The sequence below is a fragment of the Falco rusticolus genome, chromosome Z, assembly GCF_015220075.1.
Source record: "Falco rusticolus isolate bFalRus1 chromosome Z, bFalRus1.pri, whole genome shotgun sequence".
Taxonomy (NCBI): Eukaryota; Metazoa; Chordata; class Aves; order Falconiformes; family Falconidae; genus Falco; species Falco rusticolus.
The window spans coordinates 37,854,942-37,869,507 of record NC_051210.1 but is presented as its reverse complement, the minus strand read 5'-3'; the positions used below and the strand labels follow the sequence as shown (position 1 = coordinate 37,869,507).

General features: G+C 35.7%; 1 protein-coding gene across 1 annotated transcript in view; it reads right to left on the bottom strand.

Moving 5' to 3' along the window:
- Positions 1-241: 241 nt before the first annotated feature.
- LOC119141422 (hippocampus abundant transcript-like protein 1) overlaps positions 242-14,566 on the bottom strand; it is a 31,762-nt gene continuing 17,437 nt past the window's right edge. The window contains exons 6-12 of the mRNA XM_037373755.1: positions 12,955-13,173; positions 11,726-11,839; positions 11,104-11,175; positions 9,003-9,115; positions 7,994-8,091; positions 6,116-6,273; positions 242-1,868 (exon numbers count right to left, since the gene is read on the bottom strand). Of these exons, the coding sequence (XP_037229652.1) occupies positions 1,665-1,868; positions 6,116-6,273; positions 7,994-8,091; positions 9,003-9,115; positions 11,104-11,175; positions 11,726-11,839; positions 12,955-13,173 (978 nt within the window). The 3' untranslated portion in view covers positions 242-1,664. The remainder of the gene's footprint in view (positions 1,869-6,115; positions 6,274-7,993; positions 8,092-9,002; positions 9,116-11,103; positions 11,176-11,725; positions 11,840-12,954; positions 13,174-14,566) is intronic.

The window sequence follows — 14,566 nt, the reverse complement described above, 5'->3', positions numbered from 1 at the left end:
TTAACACTAACATATTCCATGATCTCTTTAAGCTCCATATCAAGTTGAAGACTCTGTACACTGGGATAATGCAAAACCTACTGGACTGCAGCCCAACCTGCAGCAAAAAAAATATCCAGCATAAAAGCCCAGACTTGAATTCCAAGTAAACCTCACCAGAAAATTAGGATTAAACCACTTCTGTTCTGAAGAAGGGAAGGCACAATAGTGAACTTGGAAGAACACACTTACACATGAAACCTAGAAAGCTTAAGATGTAGATTTATTATGCATTAGGAAGCTTATTAACTTAAAAACCAAACTGCATAGTACAAAAGGTCTGTTGTCTCTGCCCAATGTTGAACAAGTTTCAAAATATATATTTTTTTAAATTTGTTCAGCCAATACACAATCCTTTTAAAAAACTGTTTATCTGTCAGTACCCTCGTTACATTTATAATTACATGATTTACACAGTGCTCCACCTGGAAAAATTAAAACTCCTTACAAATATCTACATATATTGCATACATATAAAACATTCATAGCAGTACTTCATTAAAGTTGGGTTTAATGGTCCATTTACACTGCAACAAAATACATATAAATCTGTGTCTTTTTCATAAAATGTCTCTAAAAATTAGCATATTTTTAGCCATTTGTAACTTCTTTAAAGCATCTTTTAGAAATTTGATATGAATATATCAGCAGGTAAGACAGTGATATGAAGGCTAAATATGACTAATAACTGAACACTAAGTAGCAATTAAGGCAGGGGTGAAAAGAATTAATAGGGAAGATTATTTCATATGTCAGATAAAGTGACAAAATGCAATAAATATACATATTTCTTGATGTAAACTACTCCGGCACCCACTGTTTTTCCTGCTTCAGAAGTCACAAGTGTCCATATTTCTGACACTGCTCTTTTTATAATTAAAATTCTATTTTTTACATGAAAACATTATTGTGACCAGTGCTCTCAGGTGCCATCTGGATTTGCTTTAACTGCTGAGAACATACTGTTCTGAAATGCGGGTTTAAGACTTCAATATGACCTTGATTTATGGGTAACGACTGTCATGTGTGACCATACACCCACAAAAGGCATCTCAGTTTCATCATTGCTTTCTGGTAACTACTGGACTTCTCGTTACTAAATAGTATTTGAGAATGTATCTTCAGGAAATTTAATTACTTTTATTGATAACCACTACTTCAGATACCAGAACCATGTAGATCAGTCCCTCTTATATTGTAAGGGCTACATGTAGCATACCTGAAGACAAAGGCGTAAGAAACGCAAAACAACCTTTCACAGTGGTGGCAGAAACTGTTCTGCATTAAACCTGATTATTTTGCATATAACTTTGGGAACAGAATGTTCAAACTTTGGAAAAAAAAAATCTATTACAACTGTATATTCTGCTTTCTACCCCATACCAGGATTTGACATAGCATTTGCAGTCCTGTATCGGGCAGAATCATGTCTAGTTGTGACCTGCCATGCTAAACAAACCCTCCTGTAGGTATGGCATCAAACTCAAGTATCGTACAGCATCTGACCTTCCCCTGTACACAGCCACCTTCCATTCAGAGGCCAGATACTCTCTAGACCCCACCAAGCTTCCAGAGCTGCAATTCAGTGCATGAATTTGTTCCCTAGTCTGCTCAGAAGTTAGGCTTCATACACTGCTATCTTGCAGCAATGGTTCAGTGTCCTCTTCACTACTTTGGTCCAGGTTGTTATTCAGAGTACTGCTGATGCTGTCGCTGTGTTTTCTGGTACTGCTGGCTTTGCTGTTCTCAGGAATAAATAAGGCAACTAGAAAAGCCAGAAGAACAATGCACGCTCCGGCCAGGAAGGGGGGACCAGGAATGATTGCTCTCTGCAGGGAAACAAGCATATCAAAGAATTCATGAAGTTTTAGACATTGACTTCTGCATTAAGAACTATAACATTAAAGCAGGAGATAATGGCAGACTTATTTACAGTGACTATAAAGTTATGCAAACAAGTTCATACATATACCACAACCTGAATTTTCTGCATCTACAGTCCCTAAGAATTCCTCACCTGATCTGCATAGTGATCTAAAAAACAGAAACACGCACAGAACTACCAACTGACAATAGGCTTGCTTAGCAAATGAAACAATGACTGATGCTTCTTTGTATTTATTTTTTCTTTAGGCAACATGCCTGTTAAATCAGCAAGACTCCTCTGAAGACTAATAGGACAAGGTCACAACACCCAGAAGGAAATGCTCAGTAAATCTTTCAACTTCACTTTTTCCACTAGCTTCTATGGCTGACATACATTAGAATCGTTAGCTAAATAAACATTCCCAAAAACTAATACATGAGTGAGGAAAGTACTGCAGGCTATGCAGTACATACTGTTCTCACTGCAGAGTCAGGCTGTTGGCGTGTATAACTTGGTATTTGGAATTATTCTCTCTTGCTTCTAAGCAGTTTGTTTTTAAATTTAAAAAACAACTTGTCCACATTTCATAACCCCAGTTAAAAGCATGCACTAGAAAGGTTGTAAGACTAATTTTAAGCCAGCTATGTTTGATGACAAAATTCCACAAGAGAAAGTGTCAGCAATCCAGCAACTATTTTTTATCTTGAACAACTTCTCTGTATCTTTGTCAACTAAAATCAAATAGAAATCAGAAGATTAAACTTGTCAATCCAGTGTCCTTTTTCTCTACCAAATGAAATGCAGTAAGTTATTTTAATACAAAGTGGGAAAGCAGCTGAAATTAAACATAAAGTAACAGCATATTTCCCTTGCTTCAACTCTTACTACAAGCAGAGGCCTAATTTTTCAGCTGACAGTCTTTAAAGTATATAATCATATTAACATAATTTATACTAACAATATTACTTAAATCTTCAAGTGGTGCTAAGCCCACAAGTACTCAAATGTAATAAATTAATATCCTCATCTGTAGTGTAACAGCTGATTTATCTTAGCAGCTTTTGAATATTCCACTACTGCAGTTCCACTGAAGGGAGTAAGAAGCTTTGAACAGCAGTCCCTGCTTATTGCATTGCCAAGTTACTATCGCTGTCCAAACACAGCCTACGGCTGCCCTGTTCGCTGTAAGGGCTCACTGTGGACCGTTATGCAACCTCACACTCTTCTTCAGGGTCTCCAGTTTTGAAAACAGTTATTTAAATAGGAATTAAGCCAGATATGCTTTTACTGTTTATGCTTTGCATAGCAGATACACAATTTTTTGAATAGGTACATCAATTCTTTGACAGAACAGAATTGCAACTGTGACCTGTGGTAACACTGCAACTCTCCCACTTCCGCAAGGAAAAAAAAGTGATATTCAGTAAAATCCTGTTCTTAAGTCCTCTAGAGCAACAGAATCTAATACTTTTTTGTTTGTTTTTCTGACTTGCCTTCAAGTTCAAGCTCCTTAAAATAATCCTCCAGAAATTACCACTGGGATGTATTCCCATCCATTTACTCTACACATTAAATAACCGAAATTTGTATCCAGATTTCCCTGTCTACTGTCGGAATATAGAGGTTTACAAAGCCATTATATCTAACAATTTGAGGTTTACAAAGCCATGGTATCTAACCATTTGTTTTAGCACTTTGTCCATCAGTGTACACAGAAGACTTTATATCTGAAAGGTACAATACTAAATTATGGCAATAATCAGCTTTCAGCAGTTAAACTTTTTTTTTTTAATGGGACAAGACAGCTTTCTGTCAAAGTAAAATGTGTCATAAGTTACACAAATTTATTCTTCACATTAATTATTTTAACAAAACCTATATACATAACCTATTTCTGATAACAGCTTTAAAATCCATTTCCTGTAGTTGTAATAATCCCCACTATTACAGTAGTGGAAATAAAGGAGGAAGAACTGTTTTTAATTCACCTTAACAGCACCTTGGGGTTCGATCAAGGTTCAGCACAGTAAGAGTGCATTCTCAGCTGTTTCTATACACTCATAGCTTTGGACAAGCAGGGGTAGAATACAAGCTTAAATAAAAAAAAAAAATTAACAAAGCTTGTCACAGACTAAATGACTTACCAGTTAACAGCAGTTCCACAGACATCCAGTAACTTTTTAAAACAAGGTACTTGACCATTTAAACTTGTTATTAAAACATCTCTTAGTGAAGATTTATTAGCATTTAATAAAATAAATGTTTTTCAAACTATGTATATCTGTAAAGCATCTCCTAATTATCAATTTAAAATACTGAACAAGATCAAGAGACATGTAGCTTGCATTTGGGCCTTGCAAATCCATGGTAGTTCTAGTGTTGTAAGCTAGGCTTGTACACATTTTCCTTGTCTAATCAGCGTGTATTCCCTGGTTTTTATTTCCACTCATTTTACTTGGCTCAATTTTTATGCCTATATAATATTTGAATGGTGGTTCTTTCCCACTGTTACATTAGACTTGAACATAAGAATCAGTATGAAAAAGAACTGTAATATTTTCCTGAATGATAGTCCCATGTGTTAGGTGCCTGGTAACTATTAGTAGGGGTAATTACAGACATTTAACAAAGTTTATGAGCTCATACATAATTAAACATAAGAGCTGTCCTACTGAAATCAGAAGAAAAAACAATCTTAGTTATACAAATATGTATTTATTTTGCTGTACTTCTAACTAAAAAAAGTCTACTTATTTATTAAGTAGGTTTTCAAGAAAACAAGGATGTCTGAAATGATGGTTTAACTTCCACTTACTGTTTAGAAAAATCATTATTTTATAAGGAAGCCTACATATAGGCTTCACTGCAGGAATTTTTTCTACCGTTAAGTCTTAGAAAATTCTGCTACACAAGTTCTGACTCATTTATAACTTACTGGAACAGTCAGTTACTCCACTGTAATACATCTGGACTACTTCAACAAAAAAAACACATGGATATTCTTAAAGTAACAGAACATACTGAAATTACTTATAACAGAAATGTATGTTCAAGGTCAAAAAGTCATCACACTTCCTGCCCCCAAGAAAAGCTTACGTGACTTGATGCTTTAAAAAACAGAGTTCAAGAATGAAATTTTATCCAGTGGAAGCATGACACAGCTCTTGAGAATCTGAAACTGTGATTATTAATGGTCTCCATATTTCACTACAAGTTCCTTTTTGAAGAAAAAAAGAGTGTTTTTACCCCCTTACTCTCTTACTTTAAAACTCTACTTTGTTTGCTTGAGCAAATTATGGAGCACGCCACCAATATGTTCAAGCACTGGTTATAGTTAATAGCTGGGAAGAGGCTTGTTTCCACAGTAACACTACCATTTATTTATTTATTTATTTATTATTACCAGCTAATCTGTTGTCTGTCTTAATCAGCTTAATGACAAACTAAGAGATCATCACCTCTCTGGAAAGTGCATTCTTAGTATTTTGAAAAAGCAATGAAATTGTAGTTGAAGAGGTCAGAGCAATCAAACTAAAAGGAGTCCATAAGGTTCCAAACTCTAGTAAGCATATATTTGACATTTTGGAAGTCAAATCGGGAAGAACAAAGTAGACAAAAATGCAGACCTGAAACAAAGACGGAAGGGATTTAAAACAAAAACAAAACAAAAGATCGAAGGGAGTTCCAAAAATGTTGTATAGGATTGACTTCTCCATTACCCTTCAAGTTTCATACAGGTAAGGAAAGACGATAAACAGCATTATTACTGTCATTGAAAAAAACCCCAACCCAAACAAACAAAAAACCATAAACATATCTTAACTGTATACTAAATTACTGTGTACATGAATAATTAACCTATTGCTGTGAGATTCAGAGATAAACTTGTTACAGTTTACTGAGTTACAAAAATTACCCTCCTATTGTCAAAATTTCATGTTTCCCTGTAATACTGAATTTTAACTGTGTTATGAGTAGATTCACATTAACTGGCTCTGTTAAGACTACTGAAACCAAAGCTGCTACTACCGTAAATCTAAGTATGTACTATCAAATTTAAGTTATAAGCTATCTTAATAGTTCAATAAAGCTGACAAGTGAGAATCGAGGAGTTCAAGAATTAGGTATCAAGGATTTAAATCAACCAAAATGACAGATTTTTATCCCCGAGTTCTACACTGCAAACTTCACATCAAATTTTAAACTCACCTCATCACTGGTATCTTGCATTGCTTTTTTTCCAGATGTCTGATCAGGTGGCAATTCATTGAGCTCCACATGAAAGAGAAAGAAAATAAAGCCATACAGTGCTGGTCCCAGGCCATTGCAGAGACCTCTTATTCCAGTTATTATTCCTTGGACAACACCTAATGAAGAAAAATAAAGGAGTAGGATTATTTATTTTTTTTAAATAAAGAATGAAACATTCACAGCTTACAGCTCTTGAGTATATTCTAATAGCTGTTCTAAAATAGCACATCTCATAATTATGTCTGCATACCAAGATCATAAGAAATACATTGAAGACAACTTGGCTTGTTAAAATAATTCTCTGCATGACCATAGTTCTGTCACTGTACTTGCATGCTACTGGAAGTAATGCGAGTTTTGAGTATGAGCAACTACATTTATGTGCAAGTCTGATTTTCTCTATTAGAGTTCTTCCACCCTCACCCAAAGCCCACAACAAAGAAAGCAGAGATTAAGTGTGGTACCTGCTCAATTTATTTTCAAGTGAAAGTTAGAGTAATGCATCCATGTGTTACGGGTTGCGTAACAGATTTCTTCCACCACCAGTCTAAAAATCAGGATTTATTTAAGTACGAAGTAACTCATTCAGGGCAGTAAATGCAGCAGTACTAGCTTGGATGCAGTTTTACATTAGATTATTTTAGAAGTTTGATTAATACAGGTTCTAGGGGTGTATTTCTGTTTCAACTTCCTGAAGCGTAAGAAGTTTTTTGGTGATCTTACAGATTAAGATTCTTCAGAACACTATTTTTACAATACTAGTAGTCTGTGTATCCACCTCCTTCCTAAGGCAGTAACTTGTAAAACGGAAGGAAAGAAAACAAGTGTAAAGCAAAGTTGTGTAAGTTTTTTTCTTCATAGGTTGACACGTAAGCTTAAAATTTTTGTGCCACTAGGTGGCAAAATATCACTCTAGAAACTACTGTACGCCTGCACTATTAACAGTAGTTTCCTCTATGTAAAATGAAAGATCAGTGCCTTCTCTCAACTTAACTATTCAATTCATGACATAAATACAAAACAAAAATGGGGGAGAAGAGAATGATTAAAAAAGCCATGCAAAACACTGTCTTTTGCAACTTTCAAGCTCAATGGAAATGCGCCTCCTAGAACTACACCTCCTTCATACCTCACATATTAACTACACTTCTCTAACTTCAAGCAGTAAAATGTTAAAGACTAATACTTATAATGAGAACACTAAATTCAATTATTATACACAAGGGTTCTACTTTGTGATGACCCCTTCCCCCACTTTACTTTAAATGAATTTATTTCTGATTGTTCATTCCTCATTCATATCAAAACCAATTAATTTTGCTGTCTTCTTAGATCAGCTACTTCCTTAAGCTTCCTCTTCTTTTCCTTGAAAATCTGAGGTATTAAAGCAAATAGGGACAACTTTTCCACACAGAATAGAGCTTCTTGTATAGGTTTATTTCAATCTCAAAAGATGCCTTTTTAATGGAAACTAAAAAAGATGGTACCGTTACATTAATCCTCACTTAGAGATTATTACTTTTAATTAAAAAAAAACCAAAACAACAACTTGAAAGTTACCACATCTGGTTTTGTTGCTTTTGTAGTACTTTTACAGGAAGCTAGAAGACAATTAGCTGGTCAGACAGAAAGTATACATATTGCAATGCAAATTTGATAAATTTGTGTACCTGCCTCTTCCCTACAGATTGGCTGACTTCCTATGGACAGCTACTGCCCAAGAAACTGATTCAACATACTTGAAAAGTACACCTAGGTAAATATGCTGCTTTCTAGACAGAAGAGTCATCCAAGAAAGTAGTCTGATGTTGAAACAGAAATTCATCTAACACTCACCTTGTTGATCTGACTCTGCATTTCTTGAAACCAGAGCACTGATTGCTGGGAACGTAATGCTTGACATTGCTGCTACAGCTCCTGCTGCCCACATCATCCTGTGTTAAATACATACTTCGAATTAAAAATGAGCCTGCCCATATAATTACACCCCACTCCCCTGAAAAGGGCCACAAGGGTACCCTCATTCAAGGCTTGATGCCCTTTCAAAAGTACTCTTATTGAAGTATCTAAAGACTGGAAATGATCTGTTCAGGGCTGTCTTCTGCTCCCTTCCTACAAATTACCCTGAGCTTCTTGGAATAGAAGCACATTTGATTCTACACTAGCTACTACAGCAGAGGAAAACAGGGGAGTAGGAGTGATGCACAGGCTTTCCTTCTCCAAAGGCTGTAAAAAAGAAAAATTTCACAGGGTGTCCCAGTGAGGCAGTTCTCTAATTTGTATAACTCACTAGGAAGTGCTCTGATAAAGAACAAGCATTCATCACTGTCAGCAGGTCAAACTTTGTAAAGAAAAAGCCGCTCCAGCTTATTATGGTTCTAGTTCATTTTACTTCAGTTTTTGCAACAAAAGAAGCTCTAGATAGTTTCCAACACCAAATATAGTTATAGTAAGAGAACAGAAAGAAAAAAAGCAGAGGTCCAGTAATCGATTGACTGAATGGATATAGTGGAATTATTGGAGAGAAAATACCACTTACTAGCTTGTGAGTTTAACAAAAAGTTTTAACCACATTTGTAGACATAAAACTCAGTGGACCATAATGGTGCAAAGACTCCTTTTTCAAAAGGGCTGTTAGTCTTCAACTTCCACTATGTATCTGGAAAATTCTAGCATTTCTACATGTGCAAAATACAAGCCAGACTTAGGTAATACCATGCAAATGAGAATACTTAATTCACAAAACATTTAAATACTCATGATGACAGAACTGAATGGAAGAACATTTTGCAAAAAATATCTTCAGTTCCTTAACAGGTATGTACCTATGAAAATGCATGCTTACCAAGACTGAGATCCAAAACCATACCAACCCAACTGAAGGATTTGAAAGCCAAGGCCAAGAAGAACTGTATTTTTGTTCCCTATAGACCTCATCAAGATACTGAGAAACACAGTCTGTAAGAGAAATTGATTCATCCAAATGTTATTTTAAAAACCAGATTGCTAAAATAATTTCTCCTTCTACACAAAGCAATACAGAAGACCTTTCAACAGACAAGGAAATTCACACTACTCATGCTTTTACTTCTCCTGTATTAAGTTAAAAATGCAGACTAGTCATATCAATATTTGATGTACAGACATTCTGAACTATTAAAGTGTTTCTGCTTCAAGACATCAAGAAGGCAAGGTACTGCCTTCATTATGGACATTGTATCTCAGTGTCTGTTTCCACTCTGAACAGGCTCTCATTTCCACCTCTGCAATTCTGTTCCATTACAGACTAGAGAGTTCCATGGTAAATGCTGCTACCAAGTTAAGATAGTACAGGTTGGATATGGGTTGAATTTACCAGTATCTGCAAACACCAGAGGGGAAAAAATACACTTACTTCAGAAAAAAGTGATCTCTTTAGGTCAGATGAATTACTATCCAATTTTACAACTAAAACCAGCAAGTAAATCTTGCTGCTTTTCCAACTTCACCACATGCACAGAAATTTGGCCAAGGCAAATTTCTAAGCATCTTAAATTACATTTTCTGCTGATTCTTTACACCACTGATATGACCTTTTTATTTGCACATGGAAACTAAACCTAAAGGAAGGCCACTGTTTTTCATCTGTTAGGAGTGTTTCTGCTGAGTGAAAAGAGATCGCAATTCACATACAGCAGCAACACACTCATGTGGCAAGGAGCAGACTGCTCCTTGTCCAAAGTCCATATGGACAACTTCACTCAGTTAACAGAGTACATGTTTTTCTTTAACACAAGAAATTCAGCAATGCATTAATAAAAATCCAAAGAAAAGGAACCAGAGGGACTGCAAAGCAGCACACACTTCCTCTCATGTACATCTTGCACTACTTTACTTGTTTCTCATTCATAAGACAAAGCTAGTTTGAAAGCTAAATAGCAAAAATACAGTAATTCTATCTACATCATTCTGGAGATATCCAACATGCCAACATAGATCAGTATTTACGAAGCAAAGCTTATTTCAATAAGCACTCTTCAAAGAGTTCAAAAATCAACGCAGAACCTCCTCATTTCAACACTGAGAATGATGAAACACAAGGGCTGCCATTTTAGAGATTTTCAGCAAAAATACTAATCTGAATAAAGTGTGACTGACAAATGTGAGCATACATAACAGCATCAGAACAAGCCACGGGGCAAGGACTAAAATAACAACTTGAACTGATAAGGAAGTATACAACTGACACCAGCGGTGAACTCTGAAGAATGTGTTGTTTACATCAAAACAGTTAAGACCTCCACTCTGCTAAGGATGGCAACAAGGTTGCAGCATATTGTATGTGCCATTCCTCTTCTGTTATCACAACAGGAGGACAAACTGCACAATAAAGATACCAAAATCGGCATCATAAAAACTGTTTGATTTCTAAAAGGTATAAAGGACCTGTCCAAAACCCAGTTCAGTGTTGCCAGTTAAGAGGTATGAAAGCAATATACCAAAGCCTCATAGTCCCTCAGCTTTTGTGCTGACCCTGAGTAACTCTGGACAGACCATGTCAACACCTGCACTGTTTGCATGCAAGATCGAAAGCATGAGCCGACTGAAAGGTGCAAGTAGCATGATTCTTTCTTAAAATTAATAACATGTTCCCCTTCAGAAGGCCTTGCATTAAGTAACCAATTTCCTAAATAATTTTAAAGCCAGAGTTCCAGTAAATTTACTGATCCAAGCTTAGCAAATTTTAATTTCATCTTCTGATGTCCAGGTCCAGTACTTTCAAGGAAAGCAGATTTAAAGCAAGACATTTACACAGACTATACATGAATGCAACGTTAAGTGAATGCAAGATACACTAGCCTTTTAGAGCATGTACGAAGTTTACGGCCAAGCTTCATAGTCTGAAGACCATGCCTTAGCATTCAGTTTGTACTTTCTAATAACACACTAAAAAGAATAAAGCTTACCTGAGCTACTATAGACAGTATGCCTACCACAGCTATAAATGCTGCAATGCTAGCAGATCCAAAACCTATAATCTGAAGAGAAGCAGAAAATGCATAAAACAAATGCTGAACACAACCCAGGACAATCACTAGCAATGACATATCTTCTTCAAGTGAAACACTGATCCCTGCTTATAATTCTAAATCCATACAGGAAGCGTACACTTTCATGAACAATCCTTAACTCAACTGCTTGCCAAGAAATCCACACAAGAAAAGAACACTGCCTTGAAAAAAGGAGACAGAGGAAGTCGTGTATCTGGAAACTGAAGTTCTCCGCTCACTCCCAGACACAATAGCTCTTCAACAGGGAAGATCCCACCTCAAGACATACAAACTGCTGCACTGAATGGGAAGAAAGGTCTGCTTAACTGTATGAACACATGCTTAAGCTATGGCAGGACTTATGTATCGGAAATCAAGTGTTATTCAACTTTTGGCTTAGCAAAGTACCCTGCCTTTATTTTTTAAAGCAGTTATTTTGTCAGAAAGCAGTTTCTGAGCAAAACCTTCCACAAGAAGCAGGTCTTGGGGAATACTTATATAAACATCCTTAGTAAGATGTGAAGACACCAACATTTACCTGTCGCAGGTACAGAAAAAAACTAGAATACTGGCCAGCCTCAGGCAGATAGGAGAGAAACACTGTAATGCAGATCAGGAGAACCGTAGAATCTTTTCTAACCTTCTTCAGAGACTGTAAAACAAAGAAACAAAACAAGTATTGAAACATTTACTCAAAGTCTAAAGGAAGTAGAAGGTGGATTTACTTTTTTCAAATCCATTTTTACCCACATATAAGGGTAAAAAAAAAAAAATCACACACAGAAACAGCTGAACATCAAGTTAGAAATAACCCCCTATTATATAAGGTTTGTGGTATCCAATTCTGCAAAGTTTCTGTTTCATTTTTCAAGCTACTGTTCAATGCCAGATTAAAAGTATTCACTGAAAACAGATTCAAATAATATTTAGGGAAATGCATGTCTTCTAATTGATCATCATAATCTGTTCTGAAAGACACTAGCAAATTATATAGCCTCATTACAACTATTTCTCTGCCCAAATTACAAGAGTATTTTTCCTTGTACATTTCTTGTTCTTGTTCACCCATAATATGAATCACCTTGAGTAGCAAACTGTGGAAAACAAATTCTTTAACTGCAGTCTTTCAGGCATGTCACTCATCTCTCAACATGCACAACTAGTTCCAGCAGGATGGATCTCATGAAGAACAATCACTCTTTCCTCTCTTTAAGATATTAAGGTGTAACACAAACACAATTTAGCTAAGTGAGAATACATGAACAAGTTACTAGAAAGACCACATGATATGTTTTAACCCCTCTTATATATATGTGTAGACAAACTGGGTATCGTTGATCCATTCTATATTAAAAAGAAATCACGTATCACCAAGAGTGGAGAGAGATATTGCCAACCAAAAGTACAAACCATAAAATAAATATGGAAAACCCTTAAAAGATCAGGGTTTGGGGTCTGCAGCAGTATAAGAACTCAGCGTTTCTCTTACAATAAAACAGAGAAAGTAACTTAGAAAAGTAAAGCAGTTTCCCTTTAGATTTCACAGTAAACATTGTTTCCTATTCAACAATCATTTAATCCGCAAAGTTTGGTTTGATTTTTGGTTTTAGATTTATCTAGATCTTTTTGTGCGACAGTGGAGAACAGAGATTATGGTATACTGAATATTCAAGCTAAGATTAAAGATTTATCAAGCTTACCTAATGCAAATTATTATTAATAATAATTAATCATCAATTATTAATTACTTAATGAAGTACATCTTACTGCAAAGGGGTCTGCTTGTTCCCATGATATACATGCTCCCCATGAAGCAGGTCTCATTTTTTCTGGCAGAGATTCTGGTACAGCTAGCAAGATGAAGCAGATGTCCACAACAGCCACCAATGTGGCCACTAGTATAACAAGGTTATCTCCATAGCTAGCAGACAGGTATGCTCCAATGGCAGGACTAGTTACCAAACTTGCTGCAAAGGTGGCAGATACCTATGCACAAGAACAGTTTCAAACTTGTTACTCTGCCACTGCAGAAAAACAAAGTAACTTGATCAATACCAGCCCTCCCCAGAAGTGCAGTTTTAAAAAAAAACACCAGTCAAAATATAAGTTTAAACAAACAAATAAGTAACTTAAGACAGTACACATACATGGGCTCAAATAAAGTTTCTCCAACCTCCTCCACAGCGTATCATACAAGACAGAATTTGCAACCAAAGACTGACTTCGGCTCAAAGGAAAACGGGTCTTACTTTTGAACAGATTAAAATGGCGTTTGTTTTCTAAGTATGAATCTTAACGAAATTTCACTGAAAAACTTGTCAGGACATCTAAATGCCTGCCTAAATGAACCTGAGCCTCAGCACTCTGAGTAATACATAATGCCTTTGTTAACAGTTTGTATTTAAAATACATAGCTACCACTAGATAGCAAAGTAGAAAATCATTAGCTATGACAACAACTTCAACAACAACTATAATGGCTTCATCCTAAGTTGCAGTGACATGCAACTACGAACACATCACTTACTATATTCACATACGGCAGAACATGATGAAAAATAAGGGCTGTAGTTAAATTTCACTATAAAAATCATCAGAAAAGGTTTGAATAAAGCTAGTTTGTTTGGTTTTTTTAAGTACCACTCTTTTCCAGTCCCTAAAATAAAAAGCACTGCATAACTATTTTATAGACTAATTAAGAAAACAAGCTAGAAATTTAGCTTTACACCAAGTTAGGAAAAAAATTCCTAAGGAAAACTATAACAAACTGATTAGGGATACAGACCTCATCAAACCAACTGCACTTTTGTCTGTATTTTACAGACTTTTAGATCAAGCTGTTAACAAAGCACTGTTTGAAGGCAGGCAAATATATGCTCCAAATATACAGACTTCTTTATAGGCAGAGGAAATAAAGTGGGAATTTCAGAACTTTTAAAGCTGCTTTGTGCTCTACTACAACAATAAACACAAGTTTGGTTCAAAGGTACCAAGTTCTTTATTTTCTTAACTGTTACATCAACATCTGAGGAACCGTATGTCCTTAAGGTTTGCCTTTATTTTTTGCCTTAACAGCTCAAAGTAAATTAGTTAGCCAAAAAATCAAGTTCATTAATATCTGTACAGTGAAAACAGATGCACAGATGATGGAGGGATAAACTGACGTTCAAAGGCTAAAGGCATCTACCAATAGGCCTCCAAAATCTAAACCAATACAGATACTCAGGAAAGCAAACTAACCAGGAATTACATTATTACTGGAAAGGCTCATTCACACTAACTGAACTATTTTCCTCTTGCCTTGCTAATTAAAAAAGGTCACAACTACTACTAAAAACACTGCATTACGCATTTTCATCCTTTCTGCCTGTTTTGACTA